A 24,603-nucleotide genomic window follows, 5' to 3' on the forward strand; every position below is an offset into this window, starting at 1 on the left:
AAGTATTTGTATTTATTTAGTTAGTTACAGGACAGTGTGTTTTGGCATTAGTTGCAAAGAACAGGATGCGTGTACCAGATTTAGCAGAGAAGCCGATTTCCATCTGTTGTCCTGGACAAGTGGGACAGTAGTGAATCTGACTGAAATAATAAATATGGAATTTGTATTTACTCCATCTTAAATTTTTTAGGAACAAAAACCCTAATTGTAAATTTGCAAATTTATGTGCTTTAAAATCCCAGTTACCACACTGTATGAACCCACAGTTTTATTAAATCATTGCTGCTCACCATAATGTACTTGTAAGAATATTTTAAGAATTACATTGCTTTCTGTTGTGACTCAAATTAATCTTTTTCAAGTTTATGTTCTCAGATGCTTATTCAATTATTCGAAGTGTTCATTAAATCATTATGAAAAACATGAATGCAGACAGACTGATCAGGTCATACCAACCCAAATGCGGGACATTGTACATGTTTCCAACACTGAGAGGTAGACTTACAGTTTCTTTCAAAATTACCAAATACTTCATACTTTACTACTTTGATTTAATGTTTAAAAATGTTCAAAATGAAGAAATATGCCCCTCATCTGATCATTGTAGTGGAACACAGTGTTTCATGGCTTACATTCATTTTACACTGAAATAACTTGAAAATAACAGAAATTATCATGTGAAAGTGTACAGATTTCTGGGTGGGACTGAGTCTCTAATATTAAGATCACAACAATGAATCTGTACATGTTAACTAAAAGCAGTAAGCATAAATGGAAGCTAATATTGTTATGGTTTTGTGGGGAAAAAAGTAAAAATGCAGAAACTGAGGAAAAACATGAACTTAATAATTAATAATTATTGTTTCAGTCTTGCTTCAGCCCAGCCTTTCCATTCATGTATCCTTCCTTATATTCCCAGGATAGTATAGCCTAATGGATGGAAACACAATGTACTGCAGATTTTCTTTTGCTGATTTTCTGAAATTTCAGATAAAATATGTTATACTTTTGGGTGGAAACTAGGCTTTAATCTGCTTGAACTCCTGTATTACCTTCAAAATCAAAATATGACATATTTTTCCCACTGTGGAAGGATAGTTTAACATAGTTTCTTAATATGAGTAAAGACTGACAGAAGAATGATAAAATGGCCACCGGGGGGCAGACTTGAGGTCAGGTGAAACCGGAAATTTCAAAATCCGTGTCAATATTTCTACATTTTCGTTCCATTATATTTGTTAGAAAAAAAAATTCTCTATCTCTAATATAAAAACCTAGCATTTTCTTGGTATTTTTTCAGTAAATTAGATTTATTTCAAGTTAAATTACACAGCGGAAGTTACGAAATAGAGCTGTATTTGGGTTATAGCTTCTCAATTTTTTGCTTGGCAGGCTTCATTTCATTTCTTAAAGCGAAGTAAAAATCTTGTTTTAAAAAAATAAATGATGTGTAAATACAATATTTACACAGTATAAACTCTATATTTTAACTATGTAACCGTAAGTAGGTAGTAGTGACTGTCTGTTTGTAACTTAATTCACAGTCTGGGGTGAACTATCGCCTGACAGACACAGGAAGGGTCATAAATTGACGCCGAAAAAGCCCAAAATAGGAAAACACGTGGACAATCTCAAGAGAAACACATTTACAATCACCACACATATCGGGATAATAGCGTCGGTTGTATTCGTCATGAAGAATTACAACTTAGTTTATTAACTGCTCTTACAGTCCAGTTGATGGCAGATGAAGAAGAACCAGAGCTGATCTCAGACTGTGTGGAACAGTCTATGGTCCTGGACTGTGACCTGCAGATCTGTCCCCTCTGAACTAAACACTGTGACTTCATGTGGTCTGGATGTGAGGTTGTCCTGCAGGTTTAACTCCGACAGGGGAACTTCCTGCAGACAAATGATAGCACTGACGAGGATTTATTCTCAGCTGCTCCTCCTGCAGCGACCCTGCGCACGGATCTGGCAGACCACCACCAGGTCCACCATCTGCAGACCCACACCCCTCCACACACCTGTCCATGCAGCTGCAGCTTCAAACACCCTCCGAATCACAGGAGCTCCTATCCTGCAGTCCAGAGCATTTGGCCTCTCTGCCTGCAGTTTTAAATACACTGATGACTTCAGCCATGGAGGATTTACAGACGAGGATGAGGAAGATGAAGATTTTATTGAAGACAGTGAGGTGGAGGAGCTGTTCCTGGAACAGGTTCCCAAAGGGATCGGAGAGGGACAGCACAGGATCTTCATCGTCCACCCAGATGTGAAATGGGGGAGCAGGAAACAGTACCTGACCACAGGTAACACAGCAGCCATGAACATGTTAGAGAGAGAGAGAGAGAGAGAGAGAGTGTGTGTGTGTGTGTGTGTGTGTGTGTGTGTTTATTTCTGTGTCTCCACTGTTCATTGTGCAGCTGAGCTGATGATGGCCGAGGCCGTGGGGCTGGTGAACACCTTAGACAACTGGACAGTCGTGGATAAGATCATCCTGTCCACCAAGACACCAGAGAAGAAGAGGATTTTTGGCAAAGGGAACTTCCAGTCTCTTACAGGTCTGTCAATCTATTTATATTTATTTTTGCATAATACAAATAATTAAGTTCAGCTGAAACTGGCTTATTGTGGAATTGACAAAAAATGAATTTGTACAAGATAAAGGTAATAATAAAACTGACTTTTGACCAAAAGCAAGACTTTTGACTTGTGACCAAAGGTGTTGGAATTTTCCTTTTCCCACAATATAGTTCTCTCCCGTATGTATTATTCTTCTTTTTTCCCCAAATGTTTTATATGCATTAAAAAAATCTAAAATAAAAATAAAACTCATTCTTTTTCCTCTGCAGAGAAAATCAGACAAACAGCAGGAATCACTGCGGTGTTTGTCAATGTCGAGCGTCTCTCTCCGTTGTCGGAGGTGAGTTTATTTCTGTTAATCACTTCCTAATTGTGTATAAACAGGTTTGATGTGATCGTGTTATTTATTTGCTCGTCCGCACAGAGGGAGTTTGAAGAAGCCTGGGGGTTGAAAGTCTTTGACAGGTACTCGGTGGTCCTCCACATCTTCCGGTGTAACGCCAGAACCAAGGAGGCAAAGCTACAGATCTCTTTAGCAGAAATCCCTCTGTTGAGGTACATTTGTTTAGATTTTCATCAGTGACATTTTTCCATTTGGAGCCCTGTTTAAAAATGTATTCTGTGTTATGTCAGATCTTGTCTGAGGAATGAAATTGCAAATTTGGATCAGCAAGGTGGAGGAACAAGATACATCGGTGGTTCAGGTAACACCCCTATGCCTATGTATGTGACCACAGAGTCTGCCTGAATGTTAGTTATTGCACACACAAACTCATACCTTATCACCAAGAGAAATGACTATATAAGATATGAAAAAAACATAGCAAGGTATGACCTCAAAATATTTATTTATAACCCCTGAAAACACAGCAAACTGTATATTGAAATAGTAAATATTTAACTGCATATATAAGTAATATTTTAATAAGTAATAATCAACTGCACAAACTGCATATATTTTTGTTGTAAAGTTATCTCTGTTCTGATATTTCTTACCACCTCAGACTAGTTTTTGTGATTATGGCTTGATACGATATTAAAGCTGCCAGTGTTAGCTGCTTTCTCACTGATGAGTTGTTTTCACTATTTTTTTTTTTTTTCACATACGTTTTTATTGAAATTTTATATAGACATAGTCACCAAAAACAACAAAAAATGAACAAACAAACCTTGCTTGGATACACTACAGGGTGTCCCATAAGTCTCCATACATAGGAAAAATAAACGTTTCTTGACATAAACCATTTTTATTTATATAATGTGCTCTATATGACTGCCATTTTGTCGGGAACAAATTGATCCAAAACACTTCCTGTTTTTCTGAACTTGACGATAAGTTTTGCCACAGTGTCGTGTGTGATACTCGTCCCATGTTTTCTGTTAAATGCGCTTGCAACCGTACGACTGCTTGCTGAACCGGCCATCAGGATGATTTCAATTCGTTGCTCTTTATTCAAATGCATTCTTTGGGTTATCTGAAATATAAAGAAATACATGTTAGAACCATATATATATGGAATGTATTATGTCTCCTATGTATGGAGACTTATGGGACACCCTGTACATGACACTGCATTCACATTATTCAGTCCTTCCACCATTCCAGGTTCTGTAATCAGTTAATTTTTTTGTCCATTTGTGCTTCTTCTTGTCGCAGTTTGTGAACTATTTTTTCCATTGTATATATTCCTTCAATAATTGTGATCCATCGGTCCTTTGTTGGTGGTTCTGTCTTTCCCCAGTTCCTTATAATAGCTTTTTTGCAGGCCACTACAAGTACCTTAAGCTCCTGAGACCCAGGAAATGTCAGCAAAGTACAAACTCTTTTTGTTTTTTATTAAGTGCCTATATTGGAAACATCATGATGCAACAGTTTTTTCAGATGCAGCTTTTAAAATTTTTATGGAATGTCCTTTGTGGTGGACAGTTTTCCTTTCTTTTTTTTTGTATAAAGTTGTGAAACTCTTGTCCACAAATGTGGACAGAAAACCCATAGCTGAGTCTTAGGAGGTTAACCAAGTATATGTTGTTTCCCACTACATTTCCATCAGACAAGTTACACAAATACAGTACATCGCAGCACATTGGAATCTCATACCCCATTATTTGTTGTAACATTCCACACACCGTCTCCCAAAACACAGTTATTTTATCACATTTCCAAAAGACGTGTGTGATCTACATCAAATTATCCTCATTCCCTCCAACATTTCTGCTGTCTGTTTAACTCCTTACTTTTCTTCTGAGGTGTAATAAAGAAACGCACCAGATTTTTCTAGGAGAATGTTTTCACTGTTTCACAATATTTCACTTACTCATAAGTCTGCCGTGGGTCATGTGGTTTTAGGTGATGAAATGCATCTTTTGTGGTGTTACCTTTAGTTGTAACGTTTCTACTGCATAATGTGCAAAAGACTGTAATCTATTGAGTACCTCCCCGTGGAAATTGAAAAACCAAACTATACACATTGGTTTTAGGAATTAAATCTTTGCCACAGGCTTTATTTTCTACTGTTGATCAACTTATCTGTTGTCACTGAGTAAAGTCTGAGTGTGTGAAAGTGGTGAAAATGGCCACAGTGACAATGAGATGTAGAGTTCAAAGCACATGTAGAAGGTAACTTGTGTTGTCATTTCTTCTATCTCTGTAGCTAATTCAACTATAATCCTATATCCTGTAAATCCTAGAAACTATCAAAAAATGAACTTACTGACTGGAGTAATGCCGTAATATGGCAAAATAATACAAGATTTTTTAAAAAACCAAGAAGTAAAATAATGTTCAGATTTAATTCAACTGTCCAGTATGAAACGTTGGGCTTGTTGACTGTTTCCCCAGGTGAAACACTGCTGGAGGTCCAGCAGAGACTGCTAAAGGAGCGGGAAATGAAGATTCGCTCAGCGCTGGAGAAACTGAGGAAAAAGAGACACCTACGACGATCTCAGCGGAAACACAAAGAGTTCCCCATAGTCTCAGTTTTAGGATATACAAACTGTGGTAAGAGGCGTCTTTTGGGTGTTGTTTGATATTTGTGGCTTAGGTTTTGTGACAGTGATCATACTCCTCATCTTTGTAGGAAAAACAACTCTGATCAAAGCACTTACTGGTGACAGTGGTCTTCAGCCCAGAAACCAGCTTTTTGCCACCCTGGATGTTACTATGCATGCCGGCCAGCTGCCCAGTCACATGACAGTCCTGTACGTGGACACCATCGGCTTCCTGTCCCAACTGCCCCACCAGCTCATCGACTCCTTCTCCGCCACTCTGGAGGACATCAAACACTCTGTATGTACCTGAAGCTGATATGAGAACCACTTTTAATCTAACACTGAACCTTGTCTGTTCTAATGTTACTGCTTGTTTTTGTGCAGGACCTGTTGATTCATGTCCGAGACATCAGTCATCCAGAGACGGTGAATCAGAAAGTGAATGTACAGAACATCCTGAAGAACCTCCAAATCCCTGACAGACTGATGAACTCCATGATAGAAGTCCACAATAAAATCGACCTTATTGATAAGTAAGAGCAAACCTCCAATGGCACAAACAGTACAAAAACATAGATGTAATGGTTTCAGACTGGGTTGCATCAACAACGATTAACTTAATCCAGGACTAGTCCTAATCAGAGTTTCACTAAACTAGTCTTAAAATGAATAAATCTAGATGTACATGCAAAGCTTTGTTGCGCTGGATCTGATTGCAGAGGCTCTAATACAAACAGAACCACTCACAGTAACTTCACCAAATATGTTTTATCCAATTTGAAGATTTTCTGACATTTTTGGAAGCTTCATGGTTGTTTAAAGACACAATAACAATTGACTTTGGGTATGAAATATCTCGACCCTCTGAAAATGTGTTGAACAAAAGCTGAAAATTAAAATTGGGCTAACTGAACCAACAGATGGAATTAACACTGCCACCCAAAAACAAAGTCACACTCACAATATTTTGTTGGACCACCTTTAACTTTAAACATAACACACATTTGCCCAGTGCATATGCAATGTCACAGAGAATATCACATTTATTCTTGTCCATAGTTGCATTCATTTTTTGCCAAGGGTCTGACCGCTGTGTAAAGTGTTCTTTATACCAAAGATTCTCAGTGAGGTTCAGGTCTGGAGTCTGTGTTGTCAGATCCATGTTTGAAAATGATCTGTCATTCTCTGTGAACCACTCTTTCATAATTTGATCCTGATGAATCCTCTCATTGTCATCTTGGAGTATGTCTGTGTCATCAGAGAAGAAAAAATCCACTGAAGTTCAGACCTTGTCATTCAGTTTGTTCGGGTTCAGCTGACCTCATATTTTGGACACATGAGGTTGTTGAACCTAGACCTGACCAACTCCAGGTCATGACACTGCCCCCGGAGACTTGTGCTGTAGACACAAGTCATGATGGGTAATCACTTCATCTGCCTGTTTTCTCACCCTGATGAGTGATCACTCTGGACTCATCAGACCACATACCCTTTTTTCGTTTGGAGTGTTTTTTTTTTTGTTTTTTTTTTTTATAAATCTACATAGCTTTTTAGTTTCAATCCCTTGACATCCCTTACCTTTTCACTTAAATCCAGATGGTGACTTTTTTTCATGACTAGGTGGTGTATATTGAAATGAAATGTGCAATAAGATTATCCTTTATTAGTCTCACTATGGGAATTTGCAAAAGGCACTGCTGTGATTTGAACCCAGGATCTCCTGTTTACTAGACAGCTGCTTTAACCAACTAAGCCACAGCACCATAGGAACTCATTCATAAGGTATGATATTCCTTCATAATACCAGGTCAGTGCATGAAGATTAGTTACAATCAAATACAAATTAAAATAAAATAAATACAGATTGTTATGACTAAGGGGAGAAACATTTAACTTTTAGATTCTTTATATTCCTTAACAAATCATCACATAATTGGCTTGTCTATTGGTTTTTCTATTGATAATAATTCACTGGAAAAGCTCTAATGTATACTAATTTAAGACAAACCTGTGGGCTGGAGTAATGGAGGGACATGATCAAATAATACAATATTTAAACACACACACACACACACACACACACAGAAAATAGAGATTGTCTGGCAGAAGTTGGGACACACAGTAGTTGTCAGTGAATCCAATCCTCCCATTCAGCTTTCTTGTTGAACCGGATTCTTTGCATAATCTCAGCAGCATCATGAAACTCAACAGGGCTGAGACTGTCCTTGAGCTTCACTGAGGAACGAGATTATTTTGCTTACTTCATCTCACAAGACCAACTGTCTCAAGACTTCAAACTTTCTCACGCATTAATCTTATTGTAAAATGAAGTTTAAGGTTTTGGTGCAATGGATTTAACTTTAACCTTGGTTTAGAATAAACAAACTTAGAGGGAGACTTAAAAATATCTTTCTTACTTTTAAAATAGTTTAACATAATTTGAAAATACTTAAATGCTTGTCGGGGAAAGACTCCATTATTAAGGCAAACTACATACATTATGTGTTTAATGAAGTTCCTATAGGATAACTTAATACACATAACCTCTACAGTAAACACACTGGTACTTAAAATGTAATACTTAATTGATTTACAACAATGAAAGTATTAAAATAACATAGTTCTGGATAAAACAATAATGTCTCAGGATTCATAGATATTCTTTCAATATCAAACATTTTATCGTGTTGAAGAAAAAACATTACAAGTAAATGCTTCAGTGGGTCAAAATTATAAATAACTGCCTAATGTAATGATGTAGATGTGTATGACTGGAATGAATAAGAACAAAAAAGGCATTATTTACTTACATGGACAATGCCAATGTGCTTTGACCTCAAAGAGTTTTTATCAAGACTTATTTTTACTTACTTTATTTTATGAAGAGACACACGCTTGGTATAAACCTTGATGCATCATATGACGCTGGTCATTGGTGTTGACAGAAAATAGATCACACAAAAATTGCCACAGGTAATTTTTGGACTGTCAAAATTACAGGAATGTGTCAAAGAAAGCAGGAAAGTAGGTATTAAAAAATAAAAGAAAGAAAAATAATTAAAAGCAGAAAAACAAAAAAAAAAAAAATATGACCAGAAAAGTTGTATTATTGTGTTGTTGTTTACATGTATAATGTGCTCTGTGAATTAAATTAAGTGAAGACTCTTCTGTGTCCCCTCAGCTATCAGTGTGTAGAGCCTGATGCTTTCCCCATATCTGCCTTGGAAGAACGTGGCCTTGCTGAGCTGAAGAATAAAGTGGAAAAGGAGATCGTAGCCTCGACAGGAAAACACATTTTAGATCTCAAAGTTGACCTCAGTACTCCACAGTTAAGGTGAAGACAACTGTTGCTTGTATTGTCACAGCTTGTGTTTATGTATTTATATGTAGTTCATTCATTCATTCATTCTTTCATTTACAGTTGGTTGTACAAGGAGGCCACAGTTCAGGACGTGAATGTGATTGCAGATGAAGGTTCAGCCATCGTCAGGGTCATCATCAGCACTGCAGCTTATGGACGCTACAAGAAACTGTTCACATGCAGATAAATAGTAAAGCATGGAAGAGAGAAAGCTTTACCCTGGAAAAATATACCAGATAAGCATGGATAAATGTTCTTCCAAACAACCAAAGAATCATGTTTATGGAGTTGTATTATATATTAGATTAGATTACAAATGTACAATACTTTCAATGAAAAACACTTGAACTGAATGTAAAAAACAGAATTGTTCAAAACAATTTATTTAATGTAAAACTCACTGTAGATAAAAGTACATTAAAAGTAGAAATGAGGTAGCAGTTTTCAGCTCAGATTTGGTTGAATAAATCTTCATGACTAACACGTCTGTTTTTATCAGATGTTATTCTTCCGAATCAGTTTTTGGTTCAGTGCGATCACCAGTGGACAGAGTGGAATCGGCCCCACGAAGTCTCCAGCGATGATGTTGAGGCTCTTGGGGTCCGACCCCGGGACCTGCTCCTCCACCCACCTCTTCAAACACTCCCAGTTACTGAACGTTAGCGTCCTCAGGGATTGCTTGTAGTTCTTGGTGATGTAAGTCCTATCAGCTGTCAGGTTCAAGCCAGAGATGAAAAAGCCGTCTGGAAAACAAACACAGTCTAATAAGAACAAATAAATGCTACAGATAGAGTTTATAGAGTCAAGTATCTGACCTGGACGGCCGAGCCCCTTCTTCCAGTCCAGGTAGCTGATGACTTCTTGTGCTGTATTCTGATTGGCCCACCAATAGGGAATGTTTGGCCAAAGCTCTGGATGCCTGGCTGCAGCCTGGGAGTCGTAGGACAGGACGACCTGGTAACCAGACGCCCACAAGCTCCGCAAGGTCAGGACTGCTTCCTGTGTGGGGCAGGTTAGACTTTACAAGGCACTGTGGTGCTTTTGAATAGGTAAGCAGATCTGTGTGAGACAAAAACAAACCTTTCTGGGGCAGAGTTTGGAGCCAAACAGCTTCTTCAGGGAATAAATGAAAGCTTCATGGAGTTTGTCGTCGATTCCCTCAAAGTGACTGCAAGCGAGGATAATGATCTCCTTTGGGTGAGACTTCAGCCAGGATGCGACAGACATCAGCGTTTCCTGTGAGGAATTAAAAAGGATGAGTGAGTCTCATAAAAGCCCAAAGAGAAGCATTTTATAGAAGCTACTACTCACCAGGACAGTTAAGTGTGTGTATATGACATGGGTGAAGTACAGGTCGCTGCTTCGGTCGTTTTGTTTGTGTGCAATGCGGAGGTCAAAGAAACGAATGCCCATTGACAGTTGCTCCTCAATAGTTTTGTCCTAAAGGGAGGGAAAATTATGTAGAATTACATGTATTACTGTGTTATGATATTTTATATATACTGCACTGAGTACTACAAACTGTATAAATTATCCAAATATTATTGAAAGCACAATATGACCAAGTCTGATATCCAAATTTTACAACAAGATCATTGTAAATGAAGCATTGTGGTGCTACAGAGATCTCCAAAACTATAAATCATATTCTCCAGTCATAGGACAACAGGTTTTTATGGTACAGACTCCAACAAAAATAACCATTTCCACTTATAGGATATACAGTATATGAGGTATGAGATGGGGGTTTTATGTTGTTTTTTGCATCACCTCTCCTCTACTGTAAACAGATGTTACCTCTGAAATATGTTATTTTGTAAGAAAAAAAAGATTTCATCTCTTTCACAAACCTTCAGTTGTCCTGTGGTGCTGGTTATTAAGGTTTCATAATAATCTCATAGGTAAATAATTAACATTTAAAACATAATGTTACATGTTTCATAAATTTTAAGAATTATTAACATTTTATGAACAGATGTACAATATGTCATACATTTTGGCAGTTAGAAGATGGGTTAAAGATTTAGAGGTATGAGATTTTGTTTTATTTGTATATTTGGGAATGGGTTATGGTTACTATTTATTTCCTGGTAGCTGTTGTATATAAATTATTTGTCTCAGACACTAGTGTCAAAACTTCTGTGAGAGTGCAACCATAGTTTTTTTTGTTGTTGTTGTTAAACCTGTCTTTGTTTTTGTTTGTTGGTTAATGCCACAGATTTGCTTTTGTACACAGTAACTGGTAAACGTCTGAAAACTACAGATTGCTCCTTGAGATTCATAGAGGAAGGTGTTGGAGTGTAAGATTAAAGCTTCATTTATTAGGGTCTGTCAATATTTATAATGTAAGAAATTAAGTGACTATGTGAAGTTTGTTGCTTATAGTGTCCCGAGTTTTGTTTTGTTATTTTAAAGAGCAAATTGTGAAAAAAGAGCAAATTCTGCAAGGTTTAATGTTTTGATTTATTTCAATGGCAGCATCATTTAACTTTTAAATCCACCAAATAATCCCCTCTCAGACCCACTGGTGTTGTCATACATTCTTTAACATTTATCAACCTACATTATTATCAGCTCACATTGTCCGTGTGAGTAGTTTATCTGAGTACCATGCATACCTGAGTTGTAGCCCATTTAAAAATCAGTGGCCTTGTGAAGCAGTAGAAAAGTCCATCGAGGAGCCTTAAAGAGTCTGACTCAGATCTGACCAGTGGAGAGTTTATGTCCAGACAGTAACTCATGGCATCATGGCTTCCTGGATGAACAAAGTAAACAAGTATTTACAGCTTTTATTATCCTCATACCAAACCCGAACTGCTAGTTATGTTTATGTAGTTAAATAAATGCATTTCTTTTTCCTGGTAGGCTGGTCTTGTTTTCAGGACTTGTGTTTTTGCCCCTGTTATTTCTGTTGTAATAAATACACTAAAATTAGGACATCATTTCTACAGAGATTTCTCATACTATATAACATAATGGATTAAAACACCAGTTACCATTTCAGTCTCAATAAAGTGGCCAGATGAAAGAGAAAATAAAAAAATGATGAGAAAGACGAGGCTCATTCATGAACATTCTTAAACACATGAGAAAAAATAAAAACTGTTTAGACTTTTACTAGTTAGTATCTGAATATAGATTTGTGTGTGAATGTTCTTATAGTATCATACAAGAGTAAAAGTCTACATCTGCATAATCCTTATAAGAATATTAAGTGTACCAGGTATGGCCAGGTCGGTCAGAGGAATGTCCCACAGCTCCGCCGGTAAAGCGGACATCCAGTCCTGGCACCTCTGATCCATCTCGGACAGTCAGTCAGGGACTCACCAGAACCAGGTCTGAAGTGAACCTACGGGGCTCAGGAGGACCTTTATTGGTCTGCACATCACAGGATTGACCCCCTTCCTTACTCTAGTTCCTTGATCAAACAAAAGAGGAGGAGGAGGGGAATGAAATTTAGGATTTCCGTGTTGATGTGGTCGTGTGAAGAGACGCCGACGCGGCACTTTAACCATTCAGCGAGTGAAGGAAAAAAAAAAAAGTAGATTTAAATTTAAAAGGGCCTTGGTCTAAGTACGTACACCTACCTCTAACAAACTGAAAACCTTAAAATAAAAAAAAAACCTAGGTCTATAAATAAACATCAGCTGTTGTTTCAATGACGCTCAGAAGGGGGCGGGACCGACCATGAACCCGGAAGTGGAACATAAAAATTCTTAAACAAAGCAGATCTTCTGGGAGAAAATTCCCGTAAAATGTATGAATTGTGCATTTATGTCATGTCATTGTGATGCAAATATTAAAAACATTCATGAAGCATGTAGCAAACTTTATGAAAAATGCATATTTTTTCTTTTCATCTTAGATTTTGCAACATAGTATAATGAAGATACAGTACTAAGGTTACATGGTTTCTGTATAAAAAGTAAAAAAAAAAACAAACAAAAAAAAAAAAACAACTAATTAATAAGAGACCAGAGTACTTGCACCAGTACGTCATTAAATATGCATTATAAATACTGAAGCTGGATGGGCTGCAGGACCACTCAGTCAAAAAATCTAACTTACAATAGATACTTCATAAATTAATGCAAATGTAATGAAAAAGGTTCATCTTGCCTTTGTCCACAACACTGGAAACCAGCTGGCACTGGCAGCTCCAGTTACTCTGTTTAATTTTTAGTGTGGACTTAAATTACAGAGAGGATCTTTACATTAACACAACAATCAAGCAGAAATGTTAAATTTTATTTACATGTTGCATGTAAAAGTAATTCATGTATAAACAGTTTTCAAATGCAAAATTTAGGAAAAGATTACAAGAACCTTTGAAAAAAATCTAACTTGATTGGCCTTGATGGCATGCACACTCCTTCAGATGAATGTAGTAATAATTTAAGTAAGGAATTCATCATTGTCTAATTTTCCTTCCTTTGCATACAGCTTTATAAGCTAAAATCTAGGAGCAATGATTATCACATGAGTAAAGACATTTTTTTTAGACCATTTTCCTGTATATCTTTTAAAAAGTGACAAGGAAAACCAATACTGTTCAAAAACTGTTTAAAATCAGATTTTCTCTGAAAGACTGTTTTGCGGACAGTGACCAACAAATAAAAAGCACAGGCTTGACCTTTGACTGTTAATGAAGTGAGATTATTTGATTAAAAATGCTGTTTTTTATTGGAAAAGCTTATCTCCACAGGCACAGCGGTGCAGGACTATTTTTAAATCAAGGCTTAACTTGTTGGCTAACTTCAGTAATAAGTACAACAGTCAAAGTTGGGTTCATGCAATTCACTTTTTTCATGCATTCTGCATAAGACTGATCTCTTTCTCTGTTGGTGGGACATTCTCTAGCGATAAATGCACATTGTATAGAATAAACTTAAGCTATTTCATATACTTGCTGTCCACATTGCATACTTATAAAAGTTTAAGTTACTATCATATGTGCTCATAACTACCATTATTTGTGCTTACTTATCTAAAATGCCTACGTTAAGGTGATGGTAGTATCATTATTGCTTTGGTCACTGTAACAGAAAACGGGCCACTTTGCTGACTTGTGAAAACTGATACAGTACATTGCATAACTAGTGAACTAAATGTAAACAAGTGCACATCAAAATACCATCATTTTGTGTTTAAGCAGCTTTAAGACTGAAATATACATTTCACTGCCTGGTGCATATACAGTATATTAAAATGAATAATTCAAGTACTTGAATATTTTCTGCTACTCTCAACAACACAAGCTCATGTGGTTTTCATGCTGTAATTCACATTTTTTGTAGAGCAATGCATATTGATGAAAATCATGACCATTTCAGTAACTTCTCATTCAGCGTGACAACAGTCGGTACAAACCGGCTCTCTGTGACAAAGTCCCCAGCAATGATATTGAGAGAGCCCACTTTGGATCCGGGAGTCTGCTCCTTAACCCAGCTGAGCAGTGTCGGGTACGTGGACATCACCAAGTCCTTCAGAGACTCTGTCGGGTGTGTGCAGATGTATTTGAGGTCCTCTGTCAGGTTGATTCCTGTGACAAATAAACCCCCTGATAGTAGACAAAAAAAGACACAACAGCTCAGTGATGTGTGAACCATCTATTTCATCCTTCACAATAAATGAGAACATTACCTGGTCTTCCATGCTGCTTCCTGTGTTCAAACTCCTCAATGAGAGACTCTGCTTTACACTTGTTGGCCCACCAGTAAGGAATATGTGGCCACAGGTCATTATGATTGCTGGAAATGTTGTGTTCATAGGACACAATCACTTGGTAGCCTAAAGCCCACAGGTTTCGAAGAGTTAACAGCTCCTGGAGTCAAAGCATTAATGGATAATTTTGTGGATTAATACACATGTTTATACACAGTTTTTACAGCAGTAGGTGTGAATGTTTAAAAATAACAATCTCTGTTCATAGTGTAGCGTTGTTACAAACTGATGTTTATGTAGAAGATCATGACACAACTTCACCTACGGAACCTCCAAGGTTAATGGAGTGGGAAAACCTTAAATGAGGTCCACATCTCCAGTAGCATCTGAAGCATAATAGAACTACTTTACTTGAATTTGACCAACACGTTTTATCTTATGGCCTTCATCTTCATCATCTGGCATCAGTTAAGTTTATATAAAGTTGTTCTAGTATAGTACAGATGCTGTTGGTGGTTTTGAACTATTTTAACAAATATTTATAAAAACAGTACAGGTGTGACAAATAGGCATAATAACACATAAAACACATGCAGCATTGGGAAGGTTAGCTTTGAAATGTAATAGTTCATTATTAGTTACCTGTTACCTGTAACAAGTAATATAAGTATCTAAACGACTTCATCAAATGTAAGAACACTATATAAATACATTATTATACAACTAACCTATTTTAGTGAATTTTTTTTTAAGAAATGTGTTAAACTGAACAATAAAGCTGAAAAGTCTTAAAAACATCAATTTAAATCAGGTTTTGGAGCTATTCATCGTTGTTTTAAAGCAAAATGAACATTTATTCATTATCTGGTCACACATTTTCCATGATAATTATTTTAATTTGATCTGAATTTTTATGATCACCATATTAGTTACCTCTGTTAATTTCACTACGGTTAATGCTTTTGAAGGCACTGGGCACAAAGGTAAAGTTACACACAAAGGCAGGTAGACCCAGGACCAGGAGAAAGGGCACGTACATTTATTTTCCCCAGGGCAGCAGCGGGAGCAACCGCTATACATGGTACTTTATCTGTTTGTTTGGTTGCTGTTCAGTAAAATTAACCTCATATAATGACATATTGGGCTGGAAAATGGACTTATTTCCCTGTGCAAAATTCAGTCCTCAGGCACTTTGGTGGATGTTTGAGTTTAAGTTCATTCACACATTCATACAACTGAGTTTATGAACAAATAGCTGCTACACAAGTGGTGTAAATCTCACAATAGTACTTAACACCGATTACTGTTACAGTGATTTTAGACCCCATTCTCCGGTTTAATGAATATTGTTCAATGTCCAGCTGTGAACGGAGTGTTTTATCTGCCTTGCTGAGGTCAGCTGGTTGCAGCCTTTCAGACAAAGGAAACTCAGGTTGTTTATAGAAACGTGCACTGATTTGACTGAGAGACGAACAAAGAGAAAGGATGCAAAGGAATAGAATGAATATTCTAATCTCCAAATAAGCTGTTTATTGAAGAGATGCAAGCTCTTTGTCATGACTCACATTTTAATTGGTAGCTGCAATTACATTACATATTTTTTCCTCAGGTTTTGCAATGGCTTATAATTAAACTGAACCTGTAATTTAATTACATAAGATAGTTATAGATAATTAGCACCAGAGGTGGGAAGTAATAAAGCCCAAATATGTCTCTGCTGAGAGTTTCCAGGTATATGTACTTATTTTTCTGTCTGCTTACACTTTTACTCCCCACATTTTATCTCTATTACCTGTACTTTCTACTCTTTATGTCTTTAAAACAGACTCATTACTTTGGTTTCAACTCAGTTGAAATGAATTATTATTTTATTATTTTGCATCATTTTGCCGTCACATCAAGACTAATTTTAACTTATATGGACAATAACACATAGTAACAATGACCCCTACAGCAGTGAATACAGGACAAGACAAAACAGACAACAGACAAAAGACTTGACTGAAGTGAAAAGATGAGGTTTGTTTAATGAAATATCAGAGAACGGCAGCACAGAAACAACTGACAGAAATATAGAAATGCTTAGCATCTCTATGCATTAATACAAGCACTATTTACTACCTCTTTTGATAACGATTATATGAAAATCAGAGGAGCAGCTTTACCGTTTTGGGGCAGAGTTTGGAGGTGAATGTGTTGCGGATGGTTGTGAGGAGCAGCATGTGGAGCTCCTGGCTCAGGCCCAGGAAATGGCTGAAGGAGAGGATGACCACCTCTCTGGGATGAGCGTCCAGCCACTCCCTTATTTCCATTAAAACAGTCTGTCAAGAAAAAAACACAACCAGGATGTAACCTCAGTGTACTGTATAACAGGATGCACAAAATATAACAGAAGAGTTACCATAGTTTTAAATATTATCTGTTTGGTTTTTGATTTTGGTTTAGCTTTAGGTAGAGTCATAAGCGCTTTAGTTTTAATTTGAGGGATTTTCTTTTTTACTTCAGATTTATTTGTTAAAAACTGAAACAAGGATGATTCTACCTGTAGTTCTTTTTCATTTAACTGCAGGTTGCAATGTCCATTCATGCTTTTCAATTTTCATCAACTTTAATAAGCTCTGTGTTGTAAAAATACGCCCATAACACAGATGCTCCTTTTAACGTTGGACTTTTTGGCAGATATAAATTGGGCTACTTCATGATGAAGTTTTATGCCAACTCAGTTACAAGATGCCAGATCAGTTCTGGATAGATGAGGAGTTTTTTCTTCTCACCACCTGGCAACACTGCTGGAGAGCAGAGGTGAGACACATTATAAATCTTCCTGCTCAGCCGGCCAGGAGATGGACCGAGTATCTCTGAAATGCTGTAATGATGCAGATAAGATCCTCTGTATCTGCTGCATCATTTCCATTGTAGCATCAGGGAAGAAAAGCATTAACGTGGTTCCATTACTGCAACTGTAAACACTGCTGCTATTGTTCCTGCTAGAAGTGTGGGAAAGGATTTATAAAATCTGATAAAGTCCTGAGCTGGACAATTGCAACAACATTTCACACCGTGACAAATGTTTCCAGGTCTTCAATAAAAGGAGCTTTTCTGCTACAAAATACAGCTTAAGGTTAAAGTGCTTGTGAGAAAGAATTTTAACCCATAAAGACCCAAACAGCCACTGACGACTAAAACCATCGACTGATCTAAAGTGTTTAATAACTTCTGAACCACTAATCCTATCAATGCATGTAAATAATTGGTGTAAAATGCAGTTTGTCATCTTTTCATGGTCATCAAATATGACCCATTTGGACGTTCAGAGGCTCCATAGTGAACGTGGAAAGACTGTCATCTTCTGCAACATTGATTCACCAGTAAAACCCATGGAGTTTAATAAATGACAGTGGATGGAGACACTTGATTTATGCTCAATTAATGATATATTTTGTTGAAAAGGTCATTTTTTTTTCTTCAGTTTTCTCTGTTTTTGATATAATAACCCTCAACTTTCATCTGAGCTTTAATAAACATCCACATGATCAGAAATTAAATATAGGAAAATATCTGATGTTCACTGAAAAAAAAACAACACAAAATACAGAAGATAATGTCATAATGAATGGTGATGAACCACTTAAGAAAAGTTAAAAATATAGAAAAAAAATATTTTGGAACTGCCATAACAGTGGCACTGGGTCTTTGAGTTAAGGCAAGAACTGTGAATAAAGTCAATGTGTATTTCTGCTGAAATAACCAAAAATACATCTACAATTACTTTCAGAATTCCTATTATGAAATTATTTTTATATGAAGAACACTAGGTTTCACAATTGTGGTGACTTGGACATGAATTTTAAAGATCTTCAGGTTACTAGATAGTATTGCTAAGACTATGTTTAGCTGTTCTAAGATTAAAGCTTCAGTGCGTCATAGATTTTTAGAATCACTGGGCAAAAAGAAATCCATAATTGCCTTTTAATACACTGTAATTTAGATGCTCTAAAAGGACATGAGATTTCCACATCTATTCCTGCCCTGTGTGTTCAGGCTATAGAAAATGTGACACATTTACTAACGACAGGTAACATATCATCCAAAATTATTGCCCACAAAGTTGGAATAATATATTTTTATTCTTCTCATGATATGATTATGATTTATTCTTGATAGATAAAGTGTAACTGGGCCTCATCTTTGTACCTGGTCAAAAGTGATAACTGATGTGTATAAACAGGAGTAAAAAGAGAAATGTTTCTGAAAACAAAAGTATTTCAACTTAATGGGCAACACTGTATGTTTATGTTCAGAGTTTTGATGTGAACTGAAAGAAGAGAGCTGCAGAAGGTAAAGGTTTTTTTATCCTGTGACTTCACCTCCTGCAGCTTTAAGTAATATTTCAGGAGTAGTTGCGCTGCACAATTTGGTGAAAAAGTCCTATTTTGATTATTGAGGGCAATATTGTGATTTCCGTTTGAGTCTACATACTTGGTTATCAAGGGAAATGCATGGATTATTCAGCTGAATAGAGTTAAACTTGCACACACCATTCAAAAACAGTACCTCTCTCTGCTCGTGGTCATTGAATCCACCATGAATCCCACCATATAATATATATTATATTTACTTCTTTCCATTTCTGCAATTAGATTATCTTAAATCCTTTAAATTTCAGGCTTTTGTAATTCAATTACTTGTGCAATATGAGTAGTCACCTGTTATTTTACATGTTGTAAATATCAGGCTGCTCCTGTTTATGGGCCTAACCAAGCAAGTAATGGAGTGAGAAAGCACTGTGCAGCAATACTAATCATTCCATATCTGTTTGTAAAAATTGTTTTAGCAGCCACCATAATAGCTCAAAATGTAGGTCTAAGTAAGTATTGTAACATGCCATTAAGAAATAATAACCAAATATTTAATAAAAACATGAATTTATCACCACTGACAAAGTAACGGAGGAGGAAAAATACACAGCAGTTATTCAAGGTTTGGAAAGAATTCCAAAAAGTGCTGTTCCTCAAGGAAAGTGAAAATATTTAGCAAACCACATTTTTTCTTGATATATGAGAGTACATTATATCCAAAAATGAAACTGATGTCATTTTTATTTTAGTTTTAAAAGACATTAATTCATGGTATTGGAGTGAGAATCCAAAAAAATAACACAGTGAGGTGTTTGTTCAGCGTAATGCACCAGAATAATAATCAAAGATTTTATTAAGATACTGATAAAATTATCAGTCTTTGGCCACATATGTTTCATTACTATATTTAATACACATCTTTCTGCTGTTGTTTTTGAATAATAAATAGCATTCAAAATCATTCGACTATTTGATTATTATCAAATATAAGATTAGACACAGGCATATATTTAGAACATATTTATTAACATTCTGAATTTGTGCTGTATACATTCATTTACAACCTTTACTGTTCTTCATTTACATATATTATATCATGTATTTTCTTATATATTCAGTTATAATTCAGATATAAATTACATAAACAGTTTTAGAAACTAGAGATATATGTCTTTCATGCTGAGTAATCAAAATATTGTTTGAGAGAAAAAAGAAATTGACCTTAATGTTCACTTTCACTTGGCTAGGCCCTTATAACCTCCTTCTTTAAGCTCATAGTAATTCAGATTTATGTGTTAAGAAATGAACAGGAGGATATAATAGCTCAGTGCGTTGTGTTGTTTATTCTGTGTTACCTCCACAGTGAGCGTGGTGTAAACTCCATGGTAGAAGTACAGGTCCGTGGAGCTGTCGTTGGGTCTGTGAGCGATTCTCAGGTCACAGTATCTGACCCCACAGTCCAGCTGCTGCTTTATAGTGTACTCCTGTAACGGCATGGGAAGCACAATATCTCACAGCAGCTCAATCTTAAAATACCACTAAAAACCTTGGTATTAAAAATTCATCACCTCTAGCTGGCTTGGCTGTTTTTTTTTCCTTAAGATTTATTACCTGGGTTATGGCCCACTTGTACACAAAAGGGCGAATAAGAGGCTTCATGTATTTGTCCAGCTTTTGGAGCATATCTGGTTGAGTGAGGTCAACAGGGGATCGGTCATTCATATCCAGACAATAGGTTATTGCATTGTGGCTGCCTAGTTGGAGAAAAAAAACAACCAATGTAAACAGATACATGATTAGTAGTTAAAGTTTGGAACATATGGGTAGAAGATCCTATCCATCTATCAACTGTATACTGCTCAATTCTTTAATAATACTTTTTTTTTTTTTTTAATAATACATAAAGCAGCAGTAAGAATTATTCATGAAGAGAATTCCAGAGAAAACAGATTGTTTATGAAGTCAGGACTACTGAAATATAAATATTATTAATAATATTAGTGATGTACAGGCTGGAAAGCAGAGGCTTATCAGATAATATGATCACAGAAGTCATTCCATTTTAAGCACAGAGCATGTATTACTTTAAAGCCAGCTTTCACAACTGGTGGCTCATGACCCAAAAGTGGGTCATGGACTTATTCCAAGCAGGTTGCAAAGTATGTGTTCAGAAAAATCAAGCTTTTAAATAGCTTTTTATTGTTCTAAATACAATCTGTAGGTGGATTTTTATTTTGACAGATATGTCAAAGTCTGCAATAACTGGCTTTTATTACAGTAAAGGAGACATTTGATTGAAAGATCTTGGCAAGATGTTCCAGAGTGAGTTAAATATGGATTTACAAACACTGACTGTGAAAAGGGACTGAAACTTAACTTACAAGACAGAACTAAAATATCAGAACTGAAATGTCAGTTAGAACCAACATACACCATGTTTTTAATGAACGTGTGCTCAAAACAGTTTTGTAAGTCTTACATTCTGTATTTTATGTGAGAAGTCAATTGTGCATAAGTGATGTTCACTTAGTTTATTACTGAAGGTGTGTGTGTTATTCTCAAAGAAACATGAACATGAAAAATATGTTTCTTTTGTTTGCCTTTTGTTGATATAAATATGAGCCATGATTTCATGATAACTTGAAAAAGTTTTAAATAACATGAATATTTCCTCCTCACAGACTGATTTACAGAGCTTAAATATTTTAGGGCTGTGCAACAAAACAGTTAAGTATCACTAGAGTAAAATAACTTAAATTATCCTGATGATAATGATAAGTATTGTGCATTAGGGTTTATTTTCTTTACATCCTGAGCAGTGTTTTGCTTGTATGGTACGTAATAAACATTTTATCAATTGGAGTATTCAACCTAAACAGTGTTGCAATTTAATGAGGTAAAAGGTAATAATAACGAGGTAATAATATCTATGCAACATCAACACTAAACACATAATGAAACAATAGACTGTACAGGTAACAGGTGAGGCCCAGCTCCTATATTTGAATGCAGCTTCCCCAAGCCCCACTCTAAGTAAATATAGTAAGAGGGAGCAAATGATTTAGAGTTCTTGTAGATTCATGTGTGGTTGTTTAACTCTAGTATCCCTACAAATGCTGGACGTCTCCTCACTAGAGACCAGCCTTACCTGGGATGGCCAGGTGGTAGAGTGGGGTGTCCCACAGAGGACATGGCAGGTGAGCCATCCAACTCTCCATGGGCAGCTCTCCCAGACTCCACTCACCCACTCCGGACACCAACACAGAGGAAGACATAGTGAGCTCCAGCCGCTGCACACACACACACACACACACACACACACACACACACACATACACACACACACACACACACACACGCACACACAAACACACACACACACACACACACACACACACACACATTAAGCAGAAGTGGTGAATACAGTGATAATAACATTATGTCTCCATATCCGGGTTATCTCATATCAGACCATCAGACTGAAGCACATAAAAGGTATGAGCTGCTTTTGCAGGTTAATTTCACATTAAACTTGTTCCACGCTCAGGATGACACAGTAAAGGACTATTCCTGGTGTTTTCTATTTAATTATTTATTTCTTTATTTTGCTGACTTACTTGATCACACCGCTGCTGTTTCCTCCAGTCTCACTCCAGACAAACCGGCCGAACCATCCAGCAGAGGAAACACAGTCAAGTCTACACAGGCGAACTCGTCCATCCCGTGGCGTGTGGAAATGTCATGGCTGTATGTAAAACATGTATGATGCGATCCGGAGGTGCAGCGTGGCCGTGGCCCTCCCTCCCTCTCTCCCCATGCGGCACCAGCTCCGTCCTCTTACCTCTTACACCTGCAGAGTCCGGGATGGAGAGGACGAGGGGCCCGGCGCATTTTAATGTCGACGATCAATAATCCATAGAGGTGAACTGATCGTGTGTCCGCGTCCTGCGTGTCGGTGGGTGTGGGTGTGATCGGGTGCAGGTTGGGTTCACCGGCTGTGGGACTCCGCTCCCCTGAGGTGCAGTCGCGGTGTTTGCATTGAGGGCGGATCCACGCCTGCTGACAGATCAGCAGATGCTCCACACTCCACTCTTAAAGAGCCCACTGAAAACACCAGAGCAACCACCGGATCCACGATGGTCAACTTCAGCACAAGTCCTGTGCATCCTGCAGCTCTGCCCACACCCACACCCACACCCACACCAGTGATGTCACAGCAAGTGTTTCCCCTTATATTATTGTACAAGAGGAAGAATTAATATTATCATTTGTCTGTTCTTTGTGTTTGTAAAACTTTGTATCATGTTAATTTATTTGTTTGGACGAGTTTTCTTTTTGACATCTTGATGTTTGTTCAAAATTTCTCTATGTTTTGTATACATATACATTTTCAATAAAGTTGGAAATAAAAAAAAAAAACAAAAAAAACAATTGACAAACATTGAAACTAGAAATTTTCAGCAGATTTTTTAATTTGCTTACTGCTTCCTACATATTTGCCCCTATTGCACAAATTGGTTTGAAATCGTTTCATGAAGTTTAGGTTAACAGTTTAACGTTATATGGTTATATTATATGTTTACAGTTATATCGTTTATAGTTATATTTAGGGACGCACCGATTCCGATATCAGTATCGGGTATCAAGTTCGATACTCAGCGTGTGTACTTGTACTTGTAAAAGTACTCCGATACAAGCAGACCGATACCACTTCCAGCAGTGACATTGGTTTGTGTGAGGAGTGTGGACATTTTACAAACTAATGACGGTAAAGCTGACTGTAAGTAACATTAAAGACACACAGAAGGAGGGTTCTGTCCTCTGTGTACATTCCATCTGTTTTCCTCGCAGATGCCCAGACAGAGAATACCACTGGAATACAACCGTGGAGGTAGAGGATCTGTTCAAAGAGTGGCTGAGTCAGAGAAAAACTACTGACAGATTTACATGTACACAGGGCTGGGCCGGTTTCCTTCCTACTTATACTATGGGGGTACTGGAGCGGTAGCGGAAGTGAAAACGAAACTTATCATTCATGTATCTTTTCCCTCCTGAAGTGAAGCTTTTAAACCTTACCGGCGGAAACGCTGCACCATTAGTATCTACATTAGCGTTACCTCCTCTCCATGTTTATTATCGCTGACTTTCTTCTTCTTCTCAGAAAACTTTAGTTTTCTTCATAGTAGTCGGTCAGTATGGTTAATTTAGAGTGGCGCCCCCTGGTGGATTAATTGAGAAACGCTCATTCCAACACATTAAATGTCAGGAGCAGCACTTTGTTCCAGTCAGACTAATGACAAAGACAATAAAGCCCATTTACAAAAGGAACTAAGAACTGGAATGGGATTATTAAGTACTTGTATTGGTACTTATCGGTACAAGTACTCAAATGTAAGTACTTGTACTTGTTCTCGGTCTGGAAAAAAGTGGTATTGGTGCATCCCTAGTTATATTCTACTCTATTTTTAAATTTTTTTGTACTATGTCCATTTTGCACCGTGAGGCCTTTGAGGGTTGTCATTTCAGTTTTCTGTATGTGATGTACAAATGGCAAAACTGGCAATAAAGTTGACTTTGACTAATGTAATAAATAAATAAATAAATAAATAAATAAATAAATAAAGAGGGAAAACGTAATGTTAAATA

General features: G+C 36.9%; 3 protein-coding genes and 1 non-coding gene across 5 annotated transcripts; 1 reads left to right on the top strand and 3 right to left on the bottom strand.

The window, feature by feature from the left end:
- The first annotated feature begins 1,585 nt into the window (after window positions 1-1,585).
- gtpbp6 (GTP binding protein 6 (putative)) lies at window positions 1,586-9,418 on the top strand. Its single transcript, XM_030132992.1, has 10 exons — window positions 1,586-2,312; window positions 2,427-2,564; window positions 2,856-2,926; window positions 3,011-3,141; window positions 3,220-3,290; window positions 5,426-5,584; window positions 5,664-5,872; window positions 5,959-6,107; window positions 8,756-8,908; window positions 8,996-9,418. The coding sequence occupies exons 1-10, from the start codon at window positions 1,913-1,915 to the stop codon at window positions 9,120-9,122; spliced, it is 1,608 nt and encodes a 535-aa protein (XP_029988852.1). The 5' UTR covers window positions 1,586-1,912; the 3' UTR covers window positions 9,123-9,418.
- Window positions 7,264-7,337, bottom strand: trnat-agu (transfer RNA threonine (anticodon AGU)). Its single transcript has one exon. It is a non-coding gene; the product is annotated as a tRNA-Thr (tRNA).
- plcxd1.2 (phospholipase C, X domain containing 1, tandem duplicate 2) lies at window positions 9,400-12,501 on the bottom strand. Its single transcript, XM_030132993.1, has 6 exons — window positions 12,156-12,501; window positions 11,554-11,690; window positions 10,247-10,375; window positions 10,016-10,171; window positions 9,751-9,934; window positions 9,400-9,678 (listed from the first exon to the last, which is right to left on the bottom strand). Exons 1-6 carry the CDS (start codon window positions 12,235-12,237, stop codon window positions 9,431-9,433), a joined length of 936 nt encoding a protein of 311 aa, XP_029988853.1. The 5' UTR covers window positions 12,238-12,501; the 3' UTR covers window positions 9,400-9,430.
- Window positions 12,502-13,050: 549 nt separating this feature from the next.
- plcxd1.1 (phosphatidylinositol-specific phospholipase C, X domain containing 1, tandem duplicate 1) lies at window positions 13,051-23,103 on the bottom strand. 2 transcript variants are annotated; one of them, XM_030133032.1, is made up of 7 exons: window positions 22,575-23,103; window positions 22,106-22,247; window positions 20,569-20,711; window positions 20,313-20,441; window positions 16,765-16,920; window positions 14,579-14,759; window positions 13,051-14,477 (listed from the first exon to the last, which is right to left on the bottom strand). In XM_030133032.1, the coding sequence occupies exons 2-7, from the start codon at window positions 22,230-22,232 to the stop codon at window positions 14,254-14,256; spliced, it is 960 nt and encodes a 319-aa protein (XP_029988892.1). In that variant the 5' UTR covers window positions 22,233-22,247; window positions 22,575-23,103; the 3' UTR covers window positions 13,051-14,253. The 2 variants fall into 2 exon arrangements, with proteins under 2 accessions (XP_029988892.1, XP_029988891.1); XM_030133031.1 differs by having other exon boundaries at window positions 13,051-14,495; window positions 22,575-23,101.
- Window positions 23,104-24,603: the final 1,500 nt, after the last annotated feature.

The sequence above is a fragment of the Sphaeramia orbicularis genome, chromosome 4, assembly GCF_902148855.1.
Source record: "Sphaeramia orbicularis chromosome 4, fSphaOr1.1, whole genome shotgun sequence".
Lineage (NCBI taxonomy): Eukaryota > Metazoa > Chordata > Actinopteri > Kurtiformes > Apogonidae > Sphaeramia > Sphaeramia orbicularis.